This window comes from Oxyura jamaicensis, chromosome 1 (genome assembly GCF_011077185.1).
Source record: "Oxyura jamaicensis isolate SHBP4307 breed ruddy duck chromosome 1, BPBGC_Ojam_1.0, whole genome shotgun sequence".
Taxonomy (NCBI): domain Eukaryota; kingdom Metazoa; phylum Chordata; class Aves; order Anseriformes; family Anatidae; genus Oxyura; species Oxyura jamaicensis.
The window spans coordinates 46,615,262-46,639,852 of record NC_048893.1 but is presented as its reverse complement, the minus strand read 5'-3'; the positions used below and the strand labels follow the sequence as shown (position 1 = coordinate 46,639,852).

The following is a 24,591-nucleotide window of genomic DNA, read 5'->3' as shown; positions in this document are numbered from 1 at the left end:
CATGCCCCGACATCGTGTAGAAGCCCTGCAGAACACCACATACCCCGTGTCACGAACAGAAATGAGATTGTTGAGCATTAGCTCTTTGCAACCATTATGCAGTGCACCGTATGTAATGATAAGCCCTAGCGAGCATAACATTCAGCAAAGTTAGCTCAGACACACTGCTACCTTTTCCAGGTTAATCCTCCAGGACACAAACACCTTCCATTGCTGCGAATGGTTACAGGCTGCTTTCCTCAGAACAGTTTAACAGATTCCCCAGGAAAATGCAATACCACGCTTCTATTGACACAGAGCATGGAAAATAAAACATGCTGCATCTGGAGAGCAAAGCTCAGTCAATATTAATGACAATGTCACTACACGTAATTTTATTCCTCAGTTGTCTACAATCTAACAACATTGAATAAACTATTAAAAACGTACTGCCTATGTCACAAATACATCTCCAGTGCAATATCTTCATAAAAACAGCAGATAAAATTTCTACACCCACTAAAGTTTTCACTGTGAAATCATAAAAACTAATTGATCCGTTACAGGTTTCTGTTACTAAACTGATACTGAAGGGAAAAAATAAAGCAAATAAACCTTGAATAAATAGATTTTATTGTAGTGGAGTAAACAAATTACAGTAGCAACAGATACAAACTTATTTTCATAATGTGAAGGCAACTTGTTATACTTCACTACATTATTAAAAAAATGATTATTGCTTCTGCCCATTATAAAAAATACAAGAGGCACGTTGACAAGAGTAGCAAAAAGTTTTCATCACTTTTTCAATTCATTTCATCCTGTCTACATGCATAGGAACTTCAAAATAACATTCCAAATGTAGATGATAACTGGTTAGCAATCCAAATACCAACCCAGCAGAATTCCACACTGATACAATAACTTCTACATCAAAGGAGTCAGAGGATATTATCAACTACATTATTTTAGGATTTTTCCAGAAAATTGGATCTTAATTTATATTTCAAATGTCAACATTTCAGCACAACACAAACCTTGCCAAAATGTTCTTTAAAGTTTTGTGCAACAAGATTTCAGGTTTTGACTTCCAAATACTTTTACACCATTTATAAAGATATTTTTGAAATGCAGTTACTCTTACAATGATTTTGTTTAGAAAACATTATATTTGATAATTTAAACAGTCTATCAAAAATAAATACAAAACTATGCAGAGTATTTTTTACGCAATCCAGGCACATACAGTCATGGTTTGGCAGAACACCAAAAGCACGTACGAATGATAAGCTACCGAAGACCACCACTCCGCAGAATGCACAGGTTTTATTTGGAGTCCTCTCCTTGTGCATCACCTTCCTCAGCTATCTTGTTTCTGGCTAAGCCCCTGTATGCTCCCACTGCTACTCGCTCTCTAGACGGTCCAAGCTCTTCCAGCTGTTTTCTCTGTGTGGTCTCTAGTTCTTCCAGACGCTTGCGAAGCAGGGAAAGCTCTCTTTGATGCTGTTCCTCCTTAAAATCAATAAAAGTTGCTGTATTACATTTTGCACACCTACATGCGACCAAAATGAGCAATAATTTGTTTTTTATTATTATTAATGGTTTTAAAATAAAAACTGTGAAGGGCAGAATGTTGTTACTCATTGAATTCCACCACCATCCCAGATTTCAGTGATATCATTCTGACATTCAAGACAAATAACAGCAGCAAGAAATGAGTGCAGGCATTCCTCTCAGATGAAGATGCACACTAAGCTGAGGCCGTACCTCACTTACCATGAATCAGCAAAGTCAGCCTGGCCAACCTCAATCAGAGAGATTTTTCTACCCTCACTGGGGTAAATAAAATGCTTTTAAGCACACAAGAAATCAGGAGCAGCAATGCTGGTGTTTAATTATGAAAGGATGGTATGACACAAACACTATGGGATTTCTTGTCCAAAAGGCACCATTTAAAGCCTCTCAGGAGAAGGACAAACTACAGACAGCAGGGTTAAAATTGCCTGTTTGTGGCATTCTGTAATGTATCCTTTGTCTTTAAAGAACTCCTTCCTATTGTGAGGAAGGGAACACCAAAAGATGCATTCCAAAGAGTTTTCCCCTTTTCAAATAGCTAACGCTCCTTCCTCCCTTAAGAATAAGGTCTTCAGCGAAGGACTGTTCTAATACCCCTCTTCTGTCGTATTATTTTTTCACGTATACATGGTAATACATCACCACCTGAAGGAGGGGGAAGGACGCTTCGGGCCCAGGAGGCAAGGCAGACGATGACATTACACTGGCTGGATTGAGTGATGGTATGTTAGGATTCAAAATTAAACTCCGGAACTCATTGTGTCTACGTTGCAAGTCCTTTAGTCTCTTCTGGAGGCGCGCATATTCTTCATAGGACACATTCTGCCTGCAGAGTAAGAGAAGTCTTATTGCTCAGAACCTTTATTATCACAGAGGCGCACCTCTCCGTGAGCACTCTGCTGCTCACTGTCCCTACACACCAGAAGATCCTGAAGGTGGAAGATCTGTGCGCATTCTTCAGCCGGAACATCTCAGAGTCCCTGCACACACTAACCTACCAGCTGCATTACAGACTAGAATTTACATGGAATAAATTAAGCTTTTAATAGCATTCACAGTAGTGAGCCACATTAAATTAATTATTTGAATCATGCCCTCCATGCTTGCTCAATGAGCAAAAAAAAGGAAAGGAGCTTGTCTTTCAAGGAGGATGTTAAGCCTGTTGCCCTTGCCATTCTGAAGTCTTTTTTTCTTTCTGGTCTTCCATTTATTTTCACATACTGTGCTTTCAACTCCAACACTGCTTTGCTCACATCTTTTTCTTTTTATTAAAAAAACATAAATTCCTTCTTTTGAAGGGATTCCTGCAACAGCATCTATGCACTCTTCAGATATTTTTCCTCCATTTCTGCCTGAAGAATCAGCCCTGCAATTGTCTTATAAACTCTTAGCTGTCCACAAACACAACCATCATAGACGGACTCCATCCAAAGAATTCTCTTGCTGAAAACTCCATTAGATTGGCTCCAGTTAGTAAACTAAGTGGCCTAAGTATTTCATATTTCTAAGTCAGATTTGGGCCATATATAATTTTTCAAGATAAGAAAAATGAATGTTTATTACCTATTTAGCACATTATTTTCTTTTTCTAGTTCTTCTATCTTGGCTTCCAAAAGCTGTAGTTTCTCTTGCATCCTCCTCTGTTTATTGTCATTGAGCGTCTTTCTCTGCCAAACAGACATTTCAAACAGAGCTAAGAAACGCCTTGGTATACGAGGTTCTGTAAAAGTTAAATCCAGACTGCACGTGGCTTCATGTTGTGACAGTTTTTAGGAATTTTCCGTTCTTACTAAGCAGTGCTCTGCTCTTAGGAGGTTCTGAATCCCCAGGATAGGAAACAAGAGATGGGAAATAACCCAGAGCTATGACTGAAAAAAGCACGGTAAGTCACCCGTTGGTCGATGATGTGAACACACACTGGCTGTGTAATTACAAGAACCATTCCTTACATGACCATGTATAAACATGACAAAAACCTGTACACTTTATTCTGTGACTTTTTTGCTCAAATTGACCTCAACTTCTAACGAGCTTAGAAACTCGCTGTGGGTTTTGTAATCAGTACACGAACAACGTATAAAATTGCCAACTATCCTGAGCTTTTATAAACAATTAATCATTTTTTTCCTTTCAAGCTATTACATAAAAAGCAAGCTTGGAATATGAAGGGTACCTCACCGCAACACAGAACAGATGGGTCACACGTAATCAAGGAAAAGGAGAACAACATCCATCTGATACCTGAAACAACACCCTTACTAATCAAGGACTCAACCTCAAAATAAAACACAAAAATAACATTTCCATACACACAGGAAACCCTCACAGTCTTTGATGGCACTAAAACAAAGTTGCCAGCCAAAATATTCTTTTGCATATCGCTTCGACATGTTTCTTTGCTGACCCTGCAGAACCTGATGTACTTTATTATTATACACAGTAGATTGCAAATAGACTTGTAATATTAAAACAATTCTAGCTGGCCAAAGCAATGCTGATCTTTTCATAAGCATGATCATTCATAAAGGAAGAGCCAACATGCCTTTTTCTGAGCAACAGCAGCTCGACATAGCTTGTTCTTTGCTTCGTTGTATTTCTCCTCTTTCTCTGTGATGCGCTGAGTAAGCATGTGCTTCTCCTCCAGCCATTCAATACGTTTGTATTCTAAAGTCCTTCGAAAAATCAGGTAGAAAGATTAAAATATTACATAGAGAAAGCAGTCTTTTGGATTATGGCCTTAAGGCTCTTAAAATAAATGCTTCTTTTCACAATTCGTACATTTATATACTGAAGCTTCTGATTTAAATTTGGTTGTGCCCAAGATTCACCAAATTTGAACCTGTGCATTAACGTAATCCTAGGTTTTGTTCAACCACGAGGCAAATTCTGAAAACTAATTCCAGTAAGCGAGTTAATTGTAGGCTGCTTGTTGGTTGGCATGCTGCCCAACTGTCCAGAGAACATTTCTAAATTCAAATCAAATAATCACACTGGAGCACAACGTTAGACAACTATGCCAAGTGTCAGTTGTCAGAAGGGCTGACAACTGCCTTCCGTGTTTGGGAGGTGAGATGTAAGGGAGTAGCTTGCTGCCCTGTGTGCTCTGCTCCTCTGTAACAGAGAAGTACTGACTTGACTGTTCTGTGCTCCCAACCAGAACAAGCACAAACGTAACAGGAAGCTCCCACAGATACGGTTCCTAGACAACATCCCAGCTGAACCCACACTGCCACCAAAATCTGTAATTTGTTTAGATTTTTGCATGGTTAAAACATGTTAAAATGAGGCTGTGCTCTCTAGCAGTGCAAAGGAAAGGAGCCAGCTTCTCGTCTTGTTTGTTGTGGTTATCTGCACTGTGGGTCAAAGTAGAGAAATAACTGTCTATTTGACTGTGCTACTATATAAAAAACAAATGGTGAGATTCTGCGCAGCAGTTTTGAAGAAATGCAGTCCAGGGATTGGTATCAGTGCATCCATACCACACTGGTCTTGGGCTGATGCAGTTTCCTGGCAGGGAGTCTGAATGAATCTCCATACATTTCTCACCAAACACCCTTTACCTTCCCCGCAGTGGAATGATTCTGAGTCATCCACTCTCAAACCAGAACCAGGATCCTGGCCCTGTTGATAACCATAATAGTTCTTTTAGTAGATCCAGTGGGGACTGTATCTTCCTATTGACTATAAGTAATTATTACTACCCAGGAACCCAAGAGTTTTCTCAGAAAGCACTGCTTAACGTTGAAAGAATTTCCGCTGAGACAGTGGTTAAAAAGGACCTGAGTTTTTGTTTGTTTGTTTAAAGAAATGCCACTAATATTGCTCCTGAAACACTAAACAAGTGCCTGCTTGAGTTCATCTCTCAGCTTTATCAGTCTTAGTAGTTCGCTTTTGGCTTTTTCTCATGTCACATTTTCACTTCCAAGCCTAAGCCAGACATAGCCAACTGCTTTACCTACCCATGGCCCAACTAGCGTTATTTTAGCTTATCTGAAACTGTGTATCTTGGGCCTTCTTATCTTTTGGTCCTTACTTCACTTCCTCTTTAAGCTATGTTGTTTCGATGCAACTTTACCCTTGGAGTTCAAGCTCGAAAGAATTATTGAACTGAGGAAGGAAGTTGCATCACCCACAGAGTCAGAAGAAAAATGGAAATGTACCAAGGCTCCCAGGGTAAGAGGAGGGCAAACTGGGAAGACTTGCTTGTAGGCTGCAAAGCTTCTTAATTTCTGCAGTATTGGACTCGGTGCATCTCCCATTACCTCCAGATTTATAAAATCATCTGGGAGGACTGCCAAACTCCTGTCACTGCCTTCCCAGGAAAACTGACTCCTGACTGATCTATGGTCCCATAAAAGGTGTACATCCCATGAATGTGTAAATGAGTGATGATCTCACTCAAAATACTCCTTCCTGAAGTAAACATCCAAAGTATTTAACGTGCTACTGACACCTGAACTGATGGCATTAAAACACAGTGCTCTGTGGTCCTAATGCAATAGTCTCGTCAAATGTTAAACTGAAAAGCAATACCTGAACCAGTGACAATAGTGCAATTGCAATAGCTACCCATAGCAAAGAAGAATTTAAAATATATATGTATATATAAAAAGTACATATGTATACTACATTGTACCTCTTAGAAGTTTTCTATTTGATCTGGAACACCGGCTCTCTTAAACACCCACAACACAATAATCCATTAAAAGCTACACATCTATTTGGTTATTAGGTTAGGAAATACTGAACTGCTCTTTCATACCAACTGACAAATGAATCTTTAAATTCCAGGAAAACAGTCATTACTGGACTGGCTCTGGACAAGAATTGGTTTCCTTTAGCATTTTTTAGCATGTTTGGATTGTATGTGGTCAAGCGTGTGTACTAAAGTAAAGTGATTATTTTTCATTTTGATAGGAGCAACTAGTAGACACCCAATAGGCTTTTTTTTTGCCTCATATCAGCTAAAAGGATGTGGCAAAAGGGAAAGAACGTATATACACACATATGGACTGGGTCCCTGAAATCTTATCAAAGCATAATATAACACACAGCCACTTTTTTTTTTTTTTTTTACTCTTCACGCTTAACCAGTCTTAACACTCTTAAAAACACTGCATGCAAAATTCTGGAACTACTCTAAGTAATAGGTTTGACTCTATAAAATGCGATCCTATTTCTATTAAATTCTGTATTTCATTAGTCAATCATAAGTTGTAACAGACATGAATGGAAACAAGCTCCTATTTTTGAAGTTGTCACAAGCAAAGCTTTTATATGTACTGCATAACAGATAACAGAAGCTATGCCTTTAAAATAATGCAATTGTCTAGTATTTCCTGATCACATTTAATTTCAGACTTTATTCAGAATCCACAATCCATACTAAATAATCCATGTGAAAGCAATACAGGCAATATGAAAAGTAAAGCCATAAATTAAAAAAAAAAAATTTACTTCTCTGTTTCCAGTTGAGCTTTTTCTGCCTGAGTCCTGGCGTTTTGACATTCTTGTCTCAATCTTTCTATTGTTTCCTTCAGCTTCTGATTAGAATCCAGCAAATCATTTTCTGACTGAGAAAGTGAAGCAACTTGGAGTTGCATGTCTTGAATTTGCTATAAAAATGAAATTTTTCCATTTGAGAAGATATGCAAATAACTAGCAATTAATTTTGAGATACTGAGAACAAAATGCAGACATCAACTTGCTGCATTAACTTATAAACCTATCTCATTTGTTCCCTTTCTCCTTACTTAACGGCTTCTCCAGAAGTTTTACAATAAATCACTATTAGACAAGGAAGAAATTTTCTATTAACGTTGAAATAGGAAAGAGAAAGGGAGACAGGAATCTTCAGTCTTTGATGTGTCCCCTAGAACTCAGAGAATCTTTTACACCTTAGAGCTGAAGAGAACTACAGCATCACACCGCATAGATCAGCCCAGCTTTGGAGCTACCCAAACTCTTCTCTCCCCTAACACACAATGCTGACTCCAACAGTGTTACAGCCCTCGATGGCTGTACCAACCAGTTCACAAAGGCAAGTAATTACAGAGCCTGAGAAGTCCAATCTCTGCAGTCTGCACAGACAAAGGCTGATTGTTCCCTTTTTCTTTTCCTCTCCCCTCTCACAGATACCCCAATTTCTAGAGCGGAAAAGAAAATATTAAATTGACCTTCAGGTGCACCCAGGTTCCAGACGACTTCAATGCACACCCATATTCTTGCCGACTAGGTAACAGTATGGGTGAACAGGAGTTAAAAGAATTAGGTTTTATTTCCAACACTGCCATCAATTCACTTTGTGATAGAAATATACCACTTTACGCTAGTTTATTCATTTATCAAACATCTGTTAAGCACTTGAAGAACCTCAGATGAGAGATGCAGTATAAATGCAGAGCATTACCTAGAAACAATTTATAAGTTTCCATGGAAACTGAATCTCCAGCTAAATAGTGCATAACCATTTTCAATATACCAATCCATAAACATTCAGCTTTGAAATCCTTGATACCTAAAAAATGCATGAAGCAAAAAGCTGTAATACATTTATGAAGGTCCACAAAAGCATGACTGATTCCTGAACACCTTTTTTTTTTTTTTTTAAAAAAAAAATATCTGTAGAATACATTTTGTCCCTTGGGGATAAAAAGCCTTAAAAATTCAATTTGATCTTCAAATACTGGACGTGGTAACTGCAGGAAAGATTGTATTTCTTTATAAAATATGGCAATGCAATAAACCCTTACCTGTTTTAGATCGCCACTTTCACGTTTCTTCTCTTCTAGCTCCTCTGCCTGCATAGCTTGCTGTTGAATCTTTAATCTAAAAATTGTATAAAATACGCTTATTTTAATCTAATTAAAATATTGATGTTAGAAGTTAGTGCAAATCAGCCTGGCAACAAAATGTATGGTATAAATATTTAGTAGCCTTTCAACTTAAGTGATTAAAAATCTATTTTTATTGATTATTAGGTTTCATGTAGGAGTACGAAGTAGGTCATCTGTTTGTTTTTGTGGTATGACTTTTACTCATTTTCTCATACCGATCTTCATATAAATACTGTAGCAAACCAACTTCAATGAGAATTATAATAACCAACTCAGAAAGATATCAAATTAGGGTCCCAGTTTGCTGGTTGATGATATGGTGCTATTGTGGAAAGAAAAACAGAAAAAACACTGGATTTTTCTGAGCAGCCAACACAGACCAAATTTTAACAAAGGTAATGCAAAGTTACTCCTTAACAATGTTCATTAAAATTGTATTTTTTGTTAAGGTTTGGATGAAAAATGTTAACATTTTATAAACAGCATTTTTTTTTCTACTGCCATCTTTTTACACACTGCACAAGATCATTTGTTTTATTTACCGTAATGAACACCTATGCACCTGTAGATAGTAAACTTTTATACTGACTACTGTAAAGAAATTAAGGAAAAAAAGAGAAATTTGTTTTAAGGTTAGAAAAACCACTACCGCAGACGCTGAAGTTCCTTTTTGCTAGATTCTTCTGCCACCTGTACAACACGTAGCTTCTCTTCATACTGATCCTTTTCAGTTTGTCTCCAAGTATCTTGTTCCAGTTTCATCTTCTCTAGATCGGCTAATCTGTTCTCAAGTTCTAACCTGAGATATTAAACAATATTTACAGAAGAACACGACAAAGTGCCAAGAGTTTATTACTAAGAATGACATTTAAATTAGTTACTCAAAACACTCTTCCCAGCCCTTTTAGAAGTTGAGCAATAAATCAACAAACATACTTTTCATCTTGTAAGGCTGCAATTTTTTCAAAAACTTCCTCTTTAGCAGCTTGCACTTTACGAATTAGCTCTCGATCCTTTTCTACTAAAAGCACCTTATGACGCTCAACAGCTGCCTTAAGAATTTCCTTGTCTGACAGCAATCCTACAGTATACAGTAAAAAAAAAAGTTAAAAGGTCATTATCGATATCAACCTGATGCAATCCATTAATAGCATAACTTTATAAATTGCAAAAAGGGAACTAAAAATCAGAATTCACACGACTGAATGTGAACGAATGAATGCAAGAAATGAAATGACAGACAAAAGAGAGAAGACCTTTCGTATAACAGCAACATTTCAGAAAACTTTCGAAGAGTAACCATTGCACTGGAATCCTTGTCTAAGAAGGGCTTATTATTTTAATATGCAAATGTAACAGTTGGTATTATCATAGATCTAAGTTTGAAAGTTATTTCTAGTACACAGTTGTGTATGGCTAAAAAAGAGTCCTACAATAGCTAAGAAAAGGTCAAGCAAGATGTGTTATTTTCGCAGAGGACGTTAAACATACAGAAACCAGTAACAGGTTAGCATTGACATTAGTAACCTGGCTACAGCAAATCTCCCATTTTAATCCAGTCATATTACCAAATTGTTCACTTCTAAAATTGTGACTCCACACAAAGGAACAAAGGATTCACATGATAAAACTCATAACCAAGGCATCTGGGTTCCACGGGCAAATAGGTAGACAAGTTGTAACAATAACTCCTGGTTATTTAGCTAATTCAGTGATAGAAACCGGATTCCAAAGCCAGCTTCATGTTGGCTCAAATCTTGTCTGTACTTCACTTCATATTTCATAGGGTCCAACATTTTTAGTTTGCAATAAGTACATTATTGATACAGAAATCAGCACTCAGTTGCTCTTGAAATACTTAACAGTAAAACAAACCCCAACAGCAGTAACTGTTCCAGGAAGAAGAAGGTACCTTTTGAGATTATGGTAGATCACTGAGGACAGTCCACTTAAAAGCTGTGCAGTGATTTAAATTAGCAGCATCTGGTACTAGAAAGCTTTGTTCTTTTCACTACAGAAGACTATTACACATTGCCTACAGGTCCAGGTATATTAGGTAGTTTAAACCATTACCTATTTTATTTAAAGAACAAGCTAGAAATTATATTTTGGTTCACATGACAGCCTAACCCATTTTTTTTTCCATTCCATGGATTCAGAAGCAGAAAACAAATAAAATACTGAAGCCTTATAATACATTAAGGTTTCGAGCAGAGTGCTAAAGGCCGTAGAATTTGACAATAGAGGAAAAAAATGCCCTAGATGGGACACGTTTGAAACAGATTACGTGCAATTCATAACACAAATCCATTAATTTACATAAATGCCAGTTGCTCTGTAACCGTCCTGTGTGATAGATCAAGTGATAGGACACAGTTACTTCAGATAACAAAATTAATTTTTCGATCTATCACCTAGAGCAGAAGCAGAAGGTAAAGATTGCCAGAGGATGTTTAGAGGAAAAATAATTGTAATATTCTAACTGAAAGTTATAAAAGAAACCACCAGAAATTAATTGCCCATTTTACCATCCATTTCACTTTGAATCTTGTTTCTCTCTCTTTCTGCTTCACTTTTTGTTCTTGCTGCCTCCAGTTTGACATTTGTTACTTCTAATTTGTGTGAATGTTTAAGTTCTTCTACCTAAGAATTAGAAAAATAAAAAATTCACTGAAAATAAAAACACAGGTATTTGCAGTTTTACTTGAAGTTTTTCAGACAATACTTTTCTAACAAGAAGATCTGTGAAATAAAGTAATTACTCTTATTTTAAATACACCTTTGTAAATATTTTTCCATCCACTGCTTTTCTGAAAGCCATTCTAGAATATTCAGTCTTGCAGATAATTTTTAAATGGCACTTATAGAGATACTGCAGCACTACATCTATTGACATGATCTGGTTCCCCAGATGATGATTGGTATTATTACAGGCTTTTATTACTTCCTTAAGTCAGGCACTGAAAACTAATGGATGTATTATCAGTTATCTTGAAACACCAGGTTTGCATATTCCCTCATGAAGACATTAGAGTGCCCAACTACACTATCCGTTCCGGGAAACAAGCTTTCTGACTACGGGCACGTATTTCATCTGTAACCAGCCAATTATTACAAGCTAGTTTATTCCAAGTTATTACAAGTCTAGAAGATACTCTTTATGAAGATTTGCACACAAATATGCAGGATTGCCTATGAAAACTCAGTTTCTGAGCAAATACTAGACATTCTCCAGTCTAGCCTGTGACCATTGGCGTATTTCTGAGACGACACTCATTTGAACTCTCTTGCTATGACACTGAACCAATATTGCATAAGACCCTGATGCCTCACTAACTCAAGCATTAGCATGTCAGTTTGCTCATACCTCCCTTCCGACTAAAAATCTCTGAGTCAAACTAAAATAAAGTTAAATGTAATCTCCCTGGAGTAAAACAAAGCAGTGATATGCAAAACCAGGGTATCCATTGCTTCCCCTTAGTCATTTCAATTTGATAACCACTTATCCCTTAATCACCCTTGACCTCCTGGAGTGCTGTGCCACTTTCAAAGTCAAAGTCTTCATAGATTTAAAGTGCATTTTAAATCACATACTTCTCTGCAGCTATGGCATACATATCAAAGAGCCTCATAAAGGCAGTCTTAAGAATATCAAATCAAAGACAATTACTGCTTGCACAAAAACTTTTTTTTATAGTTTAGGCATTCGTACACAGTAATTACACGGTCAATGCGAATTAAATACCTAGAGGAAAGCACTTATATTGAAAATCCATTCACAGTGACAAATGTAATTACAACCTGCTAGCACATGCAAGTGGCAAAAGGTTAAGAATGACATAGTAGCTTATTAAGTAACTACATGGTGGATTTGGTTGCTTAAATATGATGTTGAGAACATCTGAGGGCAACATGGAAAGATTTAAGGTGGCTTTTTTAAGGCACAAGATTCACAACACAAATGCGTGCCCCTCTGTTCAGCAATGAGTTTGAGTGGGTGCAGAAGTGTTTGGGGGGACAGGGATGTTAGAATATAGAAATTATTTTCTACTTTCAACCCTTCAAGAAACATCATAATTTTCTCCTACTTCTGGAGGTGTGTAGAGAACACCAGCTGATACAAAAAGACTGGTGATGATTAGATATTCTGAGAGGCTGTTGATTTTAAAATGTTTAACAAAGAAGTTTCTTCCTCCAATTTATTATTTGTGTTAGACAAGTTAGAGACGTTGTATAAAGAAGTTTAAAATACAAGCATATCCTATTCTTATGGTAAATTTGAACTTTTTTGGATTAAGGACCAAAATGAAATACTTCGCATTCATAAATGTGTACTGTAAAATGTGTCTTGAACGAAAACCAAGGTTGCTATGAAAGAAGGTGAAGGATTTTTTCCTGTATGGTATCTTTTATTTGAGAAATATTATGCCAGTGTTGTCTGCCATACCCATACAATGCACATGTCAGTGTTAATTTGGAGCATATTTAGAAATGCAGGAAAGCTTTAAGTCAACACAGAGCTTAAAATAGTTCTGCATTCAACTATACATACAAGACCAAAACTACTGGCTTTACAGCTAGTTCAGAAATAACTAAAGCCTTTCTAGTAGAGTGAGAAAACACAGGACATTAAGTTTGCTACCAAGAACTGACAAATGTACTAAAAATGATCATCCAACATTTTCTCCAGAAAGGGCAGAATGAGAAATAGCAGAATGCTAACATTTATCCAGGTACCTATTTCATTAGGAATGAAATATGAGCAGGCTGTCTCAGACTTTCATAAAGAAATAAAACTGCTCTGCAACATTTGAAGGTAAAACAATTTACTAGTGCTTCAATTTTGCTTATTCATTCAAATAACCACATACAAAATTACATAAGGGTCTGTTTTTTGTACATTATGTAGCTGAGGAGTAGATGCAACCAGATAAAACTCTGAATCTGGCATCCATATCAATCTAATTATTCTGAAATGCTAAACAGTGATGCCAACTTTCTTATTAAGCACTTTCAGGTTTTCTCTACACTAGAAGCCTTTTGAATTTTATTTTCACCTAAGTATTTTTCTAAAAATTTCTTGAAGGTGTCAAGAAAAGGCATAGAAACAAACAAAATTCCTTAGATACGGTGCTGATCCAACAGCTAAAATACTCAAACTTTGTAAAACAATAATCCACTTAAGATGATACAATGCAGCGCTGTACAGAAACATTTCTGTACGAGCTATGCTGGCATTAGCCCAAGGGGAAGGCTACACAACTGTCCCACTTCTAACACAACCTAGATCTCAGCAGCGATGTTGATGCAGATTGCTTCCTGTAGCTAACATAGCCTGGTCCGAGGATACTTAAAAATTAATTAATTAATTAAACCAACAAGCCATACCTCAACTTAAAGAAAGGAAAAAAATATCTATTTAGAGTTCCATTGCACTTTACAGAGGTTATAAAAAAAACCTTTACATAGGTTAGAAATACTTTTTTGCAGTCATGTAAGGCTGGCTATCTTCATCAGTATTAAAAACCTTAAGACACCTCTTTGAGCACTGTTATGTTTAGAAAAATGACCTAGAATATAAAATAAAAAGTATAACCTCAATTTTAGAGATGGTCCTAGAGATGAGGTTTTTCCTGTGAAGTCACATTCTGTATCTTCCAAGTGAAATTGGGGTGGGGGGTGGGGAAATTCCAAACCTACTTTAAGTCAGCGAAGAAAAATGTTGTTACTTTATTCTTAATGTAAAATATGAACAGAAACTTAAACATGATATGAAAAAATGTGTATTAGAATACCATAATAGCACTTACTTTAGCAGTTAAAGAATTGACTTCTCTTTCAGATTTGTGAAGTTTGCTAGTTAAAAGAATGTTCTGCTCATGACTCATCTGCAATTCTTTCTCAACTCGATCAATCTGTTGTTCAGCTGACTTCTTTTCTGCCTTGAATAAAGGAGGTGTTTGTTACATTTCTGGAGCAAGGCTGTTTCTAGCTACTCACCTGTATGGTTCCATTGATCTGGGCTTCAAGATTTTAATGACCTTTTATAATAATGATACCTAAAAATATTTAACTTCTGGTCAACAGCATGTTCCAATACAATAAGGGTTTTGTATTTCACTCAGAAGTAACAACAGCTTTTATTAACCCTGGCTGCACAGAATCACACACATTGTCAATCCTACTTGAGAAAGCAGAGCTTAGTTAGGAGGCAGCACATATTCCTACCAGTAAATTCCTACTCGGCTCTAAACACCGGTATCACCAGTGTGTAAGCATGATAGGCTCAAGATCAGGAGATTTACTGAAGTATCAAAAAGGCAGTAGAACTTAGGATTTCACCTTATTTTTTTCCAAGCTAAATTACCTATTTCTGGCAGGATCTCTTAAAGTTTTCTAAATGAAGAATATTGTGACGCTTTTTAAGCACTTGACAGAGATCCACAGCATTTTGTAACAAGTGTATATGGCACTTATAAAGGAAAAAGGAAAATGAACCATGCATCTGTATGTTGCAGCTATCCAAGGGGTCTACACAGAAAGACTCACTACCTAGACAGGTAGCAAGACCTGAAGACCACAGATGAGGAATGCAGAGGAACCCTGGGAAATAAAACTGGTCAGAAATAGCAAAGGAATATTTAAATCTGTAAATCTGAAATTTACAAATACAAATTGTGGATTCAATAGCAAAATTATCAGTGACCTCAGTAACAGTTCTATTAGTTTAAGTGTTATTCTGTTATTCTCACTCCTCTCTACAAGAAGACAAAATTAAAAAAAAATTAAAATAATATTAATCTTACCTCTAGAGACCTCGTCAGAGTCCGCATCTCAGCTAACTGTCGGACTTGTATTCTTTGAACACTTTCTGCTTGTGCACCACAATTGTCTCTTTCAGCTCTCAGTTCTTCTACTTCTGCTTCTAAGCCTTTTAATTTCTGATACAGTTGTGCCTTTTCTCTGGAGAGTACCTCCACACGTTTACTGTCCCTCGTGGGATCAACACTGAGCAGCTGATTATGGAGTTCTTCTTTATCTTTCTCCAGCCTTGCAACCTGATCGTTGTTAATTGGAAAAAGAAAAGCCTTTATACTGACTACGTGTCAGACAGCAACAAACACAGCGATTGACAATTCAGGAAAGTGCAGCAGTGTGCATTTAAAAATTAAGAAATTATATTTGCATTTGTATTCTCTCAAAATAGGACAATCAACATGCCCAGTAGTCAGCACCTTTTTTGGCTTTAATTTTCACTGATAAGGCTTGTCCTCAGACATCCATGAACCACCTAGCAATCTGGGGAAGTAAAGCAGTACCCAGAGTAGAGGAAGATAAAGTTAGGGATCATTTAATCCACTGGACACACATTAGCCCTTGGAATGCACCCAAGCATTTTGAAGGAACTTGCTTGTATCATCACAAGGCCATTCTCTATCGTCTTTGAAAGGTCATGGCAATCCAAGAAGGCTCCTGAAGACTGGAAAGAGGCAGATGGCACACCCATCGTCAAGAAGAGCAGAAGGGTCAAGAAGGAGGAGCCAGGTCACTACAGGACAATCAACTTCACATCAGCCTCTGGGAAGGCTGTGGCACAAATCCTCTTAACATTGATTTTTAAACACGTGAAAGACGAGACAATGGGAAGCAGGGTTTATCAAGGTCAAAACATGCTCAACTTACTTCTCTTCTTTCTAGGACTGGTATTGCAGACAAGGAGAGTGCAGTAGATCTTGTATACATTGATTTTATCAAGGCTTTTCATGCAATCTCCTTTAATCTCTCTGTCACCAAATTGGTGAGATATGGGCTGAATAAGCATATGATACATTGGGTGGAAAATTGGATGGCTTAAAGTGAGGTGATCAGCGATGCAAAGTTCAGCTGGCTACCTGTAACTGATGGAACCTTTTGGGGGTCAGTACAGGGTCCCATACTGATTGATGTCCTTATCAATGACCTGGATGGCAGGAGTGCACGTTCAGCAAGCTTGTGGGCGACACCGAACTCGGGGGAACGGTCAATAAAAGCAAAATGGTTGAAAGCAGAACTGCTCTTCTGACTGAAGGAACATGCTGACTGGAACCTCAGGTTCAACAAGAGCAAGTACACAGCAATGCATCTGGGATGGAGTAACCCACTGAAACTCTACAGGCTGTGGGCAACTGCCTAGGAAGCAGCTCCACAGAAAGGCAGCTGGGTGTCCCTGTGGACAGTTGCAATATTAGGCAGCAGAGTGCCCTTGCAGCAACGACAACCAAGTGTCTCCTGGAGACTAACAAAATCAGCATTCCTGGGGGTGTTCAGGGTTGGACGTTGTGCTTAGGGACATGGTTTAGTGGGTGACATTGGTGGTAGGCAGATGGTTGGACCAGATAATCTCAAAGGTCTTTTCCAACCTTAATGATGCTATGAAAATAATAGCCAGCAGGCCCCCACAACTGATCTTCTGCACCCTTGCAGCAGTTTTAAGACCACACCTGGTAGACTGTGCCCAGAATTCAAGACAGTTAACATGAACTGGCCCTGTCAGACAGAAAACAAAGCAAGTTCCCAAGGCAATGTGATAGGTATGAACTAATCTTGAGACTCTAACACTATAAATATATAGATCCCAAAGTTTCAAACTAAGTTACATAGACAGAATGTACTGTGCAGACTGGGGGCAAAAGAATAAGAAAGTAAGGTGCAATAGAGTTCTCTCCATATTTGGAGACCACAATCCCAAATCCGATCTGCAGCAGCTTTCATAAATTTAATCAGTGATTTCTATGGAGTAATGCCAAATTCCACAGCATATACACTCAGAATCCCTTTTATGAGCAGATTGAAGACTTACTGCATGACACGTCCAAGCCAGCATTTAGGAGTTAGGATGTTTTTGTAGTCTCCTTGCATTAAAATGGCATGGGAGGTTAAAAAGGTTCTAAATAAGCACGAAAAACTAGATTATATTGTGCCCTGGGCTCCAGGTAATTCCATGATCTGTAAGCATGCTGGTTAGCAGCAGGACTAGCACAAACCCAGCAAGCCCACAAAACAGGCAGGCTGTCAAGCAGCACGGTGGGGTAGCTCTGTGAAGGACAAGTGTTCTGTTTTTGATGCACTGCATTTGTGAATTTGGACTGATTTGAAAGCAATGATTGCCTTTGATTTGTGCCTCATGATAGGACTAATACATTCTAATCCAGCATCTTGTGATATGCTCCCAGACAAATACTTTAATGAATATGCAAATCACATATGCAACACTCATTTACACTGCTGCATATTTAAAACACAAATAAACTGGCAATTTATTTAGCTACACATTTCCAAGTCCAGCTCTGAAACAAAGAAGTTATGGATTGTTTATTCAAGAGTTAACATAACCAAAATAAAGGTACCAAAGTTTTTAGTATCCTCTGAACAATCACTGTTGTGATCCAATTTAGTTTCAAAATGTATCCTTGTCCTGTGTCAACAGTATCTTCTCTTTCCTTCTTTTGTGATTAGCTATCAAAGATGTAATTACAGAATCACAGAATGCTTTGGGTTGGAAAGGACCTTAAAGATAATCAGGGACACCTCCCACCAGACCAGACTGCCCAAAGCCCCATCCAGCCTGGCCTTGGACACCTCCAGGGATGGGGCATCCACAGCTTCTCTGGGCAGCCTGTGCCAGGGCCTCACCACCCTCAGAGTAAAGAATTTCTTCCTTAGATCTAACCTAAACCTATCCTCTTTTAGTTTAAAGTCATTACTCCTTGTCCTATCACTACACTCCCTGACAGAGTCCCTCCCCAGCTTTCCTGTAGGCCCCCTTTAGGTACTGGAAGGTCTCTCCAGAGCCTTCTCTTATCTATGCTGAACACCCCCAACTCTCTCAGCTCTCTCACAGCAGAGGTGCTCCAGCCCTCTGATCATCCTTGTGGCCCTCCTCTGGACTCGCTCTAACAGTTCCATGTCCTTCTTGCGCTGGGGGCCCCAGAGCTGAACGCAGGCCTGCAGGTGGGGTCTCATGAGAACCAGGACTCCCATTTCCTCCTGGAGAGGACCCACAATTTCCCCAGTCTTCCTTTTATCACTGATTTAACTATAGAAGTCCTTCTTGTTGCCCTTGATGTTCCTGGCCAAATTTAATTCTAATAGGGCTTTAACTTCCTAACCTGAACCCTGGCTGCTAGGATGGTTTCTCTATTCCTCCCAGGCTACCTGTCCTTGCCTCCACCCTCCATAGGCCTCATTTTCTGCTTGAGTTTGGCCAGGAGCTCCTTGTTCAACCATGCAGGCCTCCTGCTCTTTTTGCCTGACTTCCTCAATTTAAAAATGTAAATTTCTATCAGATACTCATAACTTACTAATTTCAGATTAATTTCATGTCTCAAATTCTATCAAAAAAAGTGATTTTAAAAAAAGGATTTAAGCAAAGCTACTGGCTGTCATTTATCAGCAGGCAAGTCTACTCTAACTTATAATAGCACAAATGATATTGCAACACGCCACCAAACAAGCCTACAGAGACAGCCTTAGGGTTAAGTCATAAAAGTGCTTTGACAATTACAAGATCAGAAACAAATATTACATTATGAAATGGTGTCAAACTGATAACCCATCAAGTGGTTTTGTCATCAAATACAATTTAAACTAACATAACATTCCATGTACCTCTGCCTCATATTTTATTTTCTTCTCTTCTAAAATACGTGCATGTTCTTCCTTTTGATGTTCAAATTCTGATTTCAGAAAAGTATGTTCATAACGAAGTTTGTTATATTCTGTTCTGTATTTTTCCACTTCCTGAGTGAGACAAAAAAAGAAATCAGTCCAAAGCTTTCAGTTTTATTTCTCTCAAACATCCATGCAATGCTTCTGTCACTTCGTAAGTTTCATTTGTAGACATGAATCCCTCCCTTTTCTAGGGCTTCAACCTCCACTGCCTGGGGCAACAGTAGGCACACAGTACCAGCCAGGCAAAAGGGAAGTCATACTTCACTCCCCCTTCAGTTTTAAATTTCCTAAGGTTTTTAGGAACAATTACAAAATGGTTATCACTGCTCTAAATGAAATAAAATACTTAGTAAATATTTACTACTTACATTTTCTAGTTTCCGATAACGTTCTGTCATAGGAGATTCCAATTCCTGCTGTATTTGTGCTTTTAACAGCTCTAATTTCTGAGGAGTTAGGACCTTAAGACAGAAAGGTATCTTAAATAACTAGGCTTATTCATTTATTTACATTGTGGCAGGCCAAATATTCAGGAATAAAGTATTTCAAGTATGGCTTTAAGAATTCTGCTTAATTTTCCGTTTTTCTAAAGATTTTTTCAATGGTAGCTACAGAAACAAAGAAATGTGATATTAGCAATCTAAAACTATTCTGGGAAGATAATAATGTTGACATTTAAAATGTCAGCATTCACTGGTAGAAGCAATACAAATGTCAATCAGTGTCTGGGGATCCTTTGTTAGATTCTGTGTTTGTTTCCTAAGAACTACATCCTGCATTAGTTTAGGGAAACAAGCAATTACGGAAAATGTCATTCAAGTGATCTTAAACATTTTGGGTAGGGATTTTTTGTTTGTTTCCTTTTTTAGGATGAAGAAAGTTGCCATCATGAAGAGAAGCAAACACTTCTGTAATCACTTATGCTAACAGGCATCTAAGTTATCCAACAGGGCAGATGATTTTCCCTGTAACAGGAAAAGAACATGCATGGACAAAGACCAAGGGTCAGACCGAGGAGCTTACTATTAATGTAGCGTGTAACAGAATTCAGAAGATTCAATTAAACTAAACAATTTCACCCTATAGTCTCTCCAAGGAAGAAACATTACTCAGATGGGCAGGTTTCAAGATATCTGAAATAGATTCAAGCCAAGCGTATGCCTGTTACAAACGGGAATATAAACATGGCCCTGTTCCAGGATTGAAACACATTATTAAGCTCTACCAGTAAATTGCCTCACCTGCATCTTCAGTCTCTCCAACTCTTGTGTTTTACCCAACAGCTCCTCTCTATATTCAGCAAGAAGAAACTGGAATTTTTCATGTACAGTCTGCTTTTCAGCTAACAACCGCTTCAGTTCATCTTGTGATTTTGTATATTCCTCCTGTAACCTGCAAGGTAAAATATAAATTTTATATTTACCCTCCAAATTAAAGCTCAGAAACCTCATCTTCAGATGCAAAAGTAAGAATATCAAGTTAGAACTAAGAAGCCAATACCCATATCCTGTAACATATTGAAAACTTACCCCATATTTACAAACATATAACATACTTCAGCAACCTCAACTACAACATCTTAAGGTATTTTGAATTGTTTTTTCTAAAGTGAACAATGCTCAAATATGTCCTTGAATACACAAGCTAACACACACAAACTCCCTTCCACCTAACACTTTGCTTCATCTTTAAATAGCTGTAATGAAGAAACCTGTTTAAATTACTGTACCTTATATGTTCTGCCTTTAGAGTTTGATAATTTGCTTTATGGTGCTCACATCGCATCTTTTCATCAATCAGAAGTTTTTGCAGTTCTTGCGAATTAGCCACATCACCGTTTCCAACCATGGGAGGAAGGAGACTGCCCAAAGTATCCATTTTATGGTGACCACTCACGACAAGTATTGAGAGGACAAAGAATGAACTTATACCAGATCTACACCGCCATGCACCTTTTCAGCTGACATCCCAGGAGATCAGGTCACCTGACAGAAATACAAACCCATGCAATTAGCAATCAAGTGCATTCACACTTCAAAGACTTCACATGCTACTTTTGCTTTCAATACAGAAGAATCTGAGCTCTGCCATAACTCACGTTAGAAATCCCCTACTGAAAGGGCCTCTTCCCTGCTCATTCTACCTGCCCTGAAATGAAGTAGCTGCCCCAGGACATGGAATAAAGTTAAATCTGGAGATTGAGTCAATACAAAATAAGCACAGGCATCTTTAACCACCAGGCCACACAAAATGTTATTTTTATTTATGTTGTACACTGAAAATCAAACCATGATGTTAATTATGCCCTGTTAACTAGGATTCAGGCAGGGGTCACAGACATCAGATACGAAGTAGTGAAAGCTGTTTGTATCACAGTCTGTCGCGCTATCCTAATAAGATGTGCCGCTCCACACACCATCGTATCACCTCGAACAGGAGATAATTCTCACTGCTGAGCTCCTATCAAGCCACTTCTGGAAGAGTTATGATTTCATGGGCTGGCATCTTCCAGATTGCCCAAAGTTCATCTCTGAAATATATCACTGATACATGTCACTGCTAGTTTTTGAAGTTTGTATGGTGGTTTGTGACCTTTCCAGCAAGAGTTTTGCTAAATGTGACAATCTCAGATGGGTGTGAGAAAGCTGCAGATGGCCAGATGCTGAGAAATGAGGAAGTATTATAACATCGGTTCTTTTCGGTATTAGAAATGAGGCACTGCCTTAGACTAGCTATTGCTGGTGCTTCTGAAGGATCTGGGGGAGGGAGGAGTGTAACTGAATTTTAGGGAAGTTATAAAGCTTTGAAACCAGCCATTTTGGCTTTTGGCAGTACTGGACTGGTGCCTAAAAACTCCATATTTGCAGTGGTACGCAAAAAAGTTAAACCTCCAGCATCACTGCAAATACCTACCCTCCTTCTCAAACACAGTTGAATACATAATGCTTTCTAGTATTCCACTCCTAAAATCTCTCATGGGTCTACATTAAGCACTTACCATTTGATTCTATAAACCCCTGAACTGCAAGCAAGACGAAAGTTACCTTTCATATAGATAAATAAGCACGGCATGTTTAGTGCCCATTTTCTTCCTCCACTACCATGATGGGAAAAGGTCAGAAGAAAGTGTTCCAATACCAGCACAGGCAAGGTGACAACAGTGATTTCTTTTATCCTGCTTTACTCAAATTTGCTGAGAGGATACAAAGACACCAGAAAAACATGGAGTTTTCTGAGAACTAATCGACCAAAAAAAAAAAAAAAAAACGTTAATGGAAATGCAACCATCTGTAATTTCAGGCCCAAGCTGCTGGAGGTGGGAAATACATCCTCTCCTCACAGCTTTTGCTACTATCAAAAAGTCCACAGACTACAAAACAAAACACATATCCAGTTGTGTGCACATCTGCCTAAAGACCTGACATAAAAAATGACAGAAGAAAGGGGGTAAAAATGGGGCTTAGAAATCCATTCCACACATTCAAAAACCTAAACAGCATCTATTTAAGGGAGCAAAACTACTTGGGCTTGCAGGGACATCTACTGGCAAGCGTCGTGATTTACATTCCCAGTGACAACTGAGAGAAACTACACTACCAGAAATTTCATCACTTTATAAGATCTTTCCTTGAAATCACTGACAGCAACTTGTGATATTTAGCCTACACACTTCCTTACAAATAAAATACCTTTCTTTTTTTCTTCAAAACAAGTCCTCACAGAGCTGCAAACACTCAACATTGTCTCAGCCCTATAAATGGAGTAAGTACCCTACTAACATGAATCTCTTCAGTACTAGTGGCACTTTCTCATAGTTGATGACTAGACGTAAAATACTCTTCAAAATTACGCAGGAATACACAATTTTTTAAGAAATACCTTAGAGGAACACTAGTTAAAACTCCTTCTTTCCTTGTAGGCCTGTTCAAGAAGTAGAGAACCATAAAACACACTTGAAAGGAACTAAAACCCCAGCATATCTAAAGTTAATTCTCCACCTATAACATAACAAAACTTGCTAAATTTACAAAACTGCAAACTTGTATCAACTGCTCCAAATCCATACTATGCAATCTTAACAGCATTTTGTGCAGGTACACATGGAGGTATTGGTGCAGAGTCCTGAAGCCCAGGTTTTGCACACTTAATAGCTGAAATTACTTTTTATGTATATATGAATACATAAATAATAATATTTTGGTAGAATATCCAGCTGAATGAAGTAACTTGACTACATTTCCAAGAACCACCTTTGTTCTGCCTTTCTTCTCTAGAGTTATTTTCATGCAGAAAGAAGGACTGTTTAAAGACCTACCACACATCTCTCTCTCTTATATCTACACATCATTAAAGGACTTTTTCTTTTACAAGATTTTTGAGCCCTATTATTTCAAATTTGGTTTTCTACAAGCACTAAAAATGGTGAGAAAGCTTGCATTTAGAGGAAATCATGAAGATGTCGCTGTAATGACACCACGGCCTCCTTCTCGCTTCCCTGGCATAGCCCAGCTCCAGGATTCCAACATGTACCAGCCTGGGTGACACAACTCACAGCTCTTCTTTCCATACCATGGCCATGCTAACACAGAAATTTACCATGGTTGAACATTAAACAGTTAAATTAGATGATACTCTGGAAGTAATTTAGCAGCGATTGCTGCAAAGTCTCATGGAACAATAAACTATTTGTCTCAAAGAGTAAGTGAGACACTCAAGGGAAGCAGAGCCTCACGCAAGTGATTCCAGACACCACTGCTCTGCTTAAGGGTCTGTGGAGTCTGAGCAGATAAAGGAGCTGATGAGAAACCATAACCCACTTGACAGCTCCCTGTCAGCAGGAATGAGAGGCTGCCTTCCTCCTTCCTTCATCCTCATTCCTGGAACTGCCGTTCACCAGACCCTTCTATGAACTGCTTTAACTCAAGAAGGCAATAGTTAAACAAGCAGAAAACACTCAATAGTTTCTTTTTTTGGTGAGGCCAGTGAGTCATTCCAGCACATGGAAAAACCAAACAAGCCACAGACTCAGTGAAAGTAGGCAACTGGCACTGGCTTGCACAAAGAAACAAAGAGACAAATAAGGTGGCAGAAGGAGGAGCACGCCTCTCTCCTTTCAGGAGCAGAGAACTGTCACATCAGGAGTTCAGATCTTCACGTGGTCACAGCCTTGGGCTAGACACTCAACTTTTCGACAAAGTTAGGTTAAATTAGCCCTACCTGAAATGACTATGCAACACACCTGAGGTCAGACTTCCCATGAACAACAAGCAAATAAAAACAAAACACGGAGCAAAGTTATTTAGCATCTGAGAAATTAGATTGCATACTACTCTAACAGTTTACATTTTATTAATCCAACAGCTTGCAATAATCAAAATAACCACACTTAAACAATAAAAAATAAATACAAAATATACTGGGAAAAAAATCAGCAAAACGTGAAAAGCTTTATAATCTCTATAATTGGGGTAACTGCTCAGACATCGCTGTT

The 24,591-nt window shown here is 38.1% G+C and overlaps 1 protein-coding gene across 3 annotated transcripts; it reads right to left on the bottom strand.

The window, feature by feature from the left end:
• Positions 1–591: 591 nt before the first annotated feature.
• Positions 592–24,363, bottom strand: CEP83 (centrosomal protein 83). Of its 3 annotated transcripts, none has more exons than XM_035337138.1 (16): positions 24,318–24,363; positions 20,830–21,085; positions 20,342–20,492; positions 19,469–19,561; positions 19,038–19,169; positions 15,197–15,448; positions 14,201–14,332; positions 10,919–11,033; positions 9,327–9,471; positions 9,040–9,189; positions 8,307–8,382; positions 7,012–7,169; positions 4,097–4,226; positions 3,118–3,221; positions 2,200–2,380; positions 592–1,491 (listed from the first exon to the last, which is right to left on the bottom strand). In XM_035337138.1, exons 2-16 carry the CDS (start codon positions 20,976–20,978, stop codon positions 1,306–1,308), a joined length of 2,154 nt encoding a protein of 717 aa, XP_035193029.1. In that variant the 5' UTR covers positions 20,979–21,085; positions 24,318–24,363; the 3' UTR covers positions 592–1,305. The 3 variants fall into 3 exon arrangements, with proteins under 3 accessions (XP_035193029.1, XP_035193021.1, XP_035193019.1); XM_035337130.1 differs by lacking the exon at positions 24,318–24,363 and adding an exon at positions 21,199–22,299; XM_035337128.1 differs by lacking the exon at positions 24,318–24,363 and having other exon boundaries at positions 20,830–22,299.
• Positions 24,364–24,591: the final 228 nt, after the last annotated feature.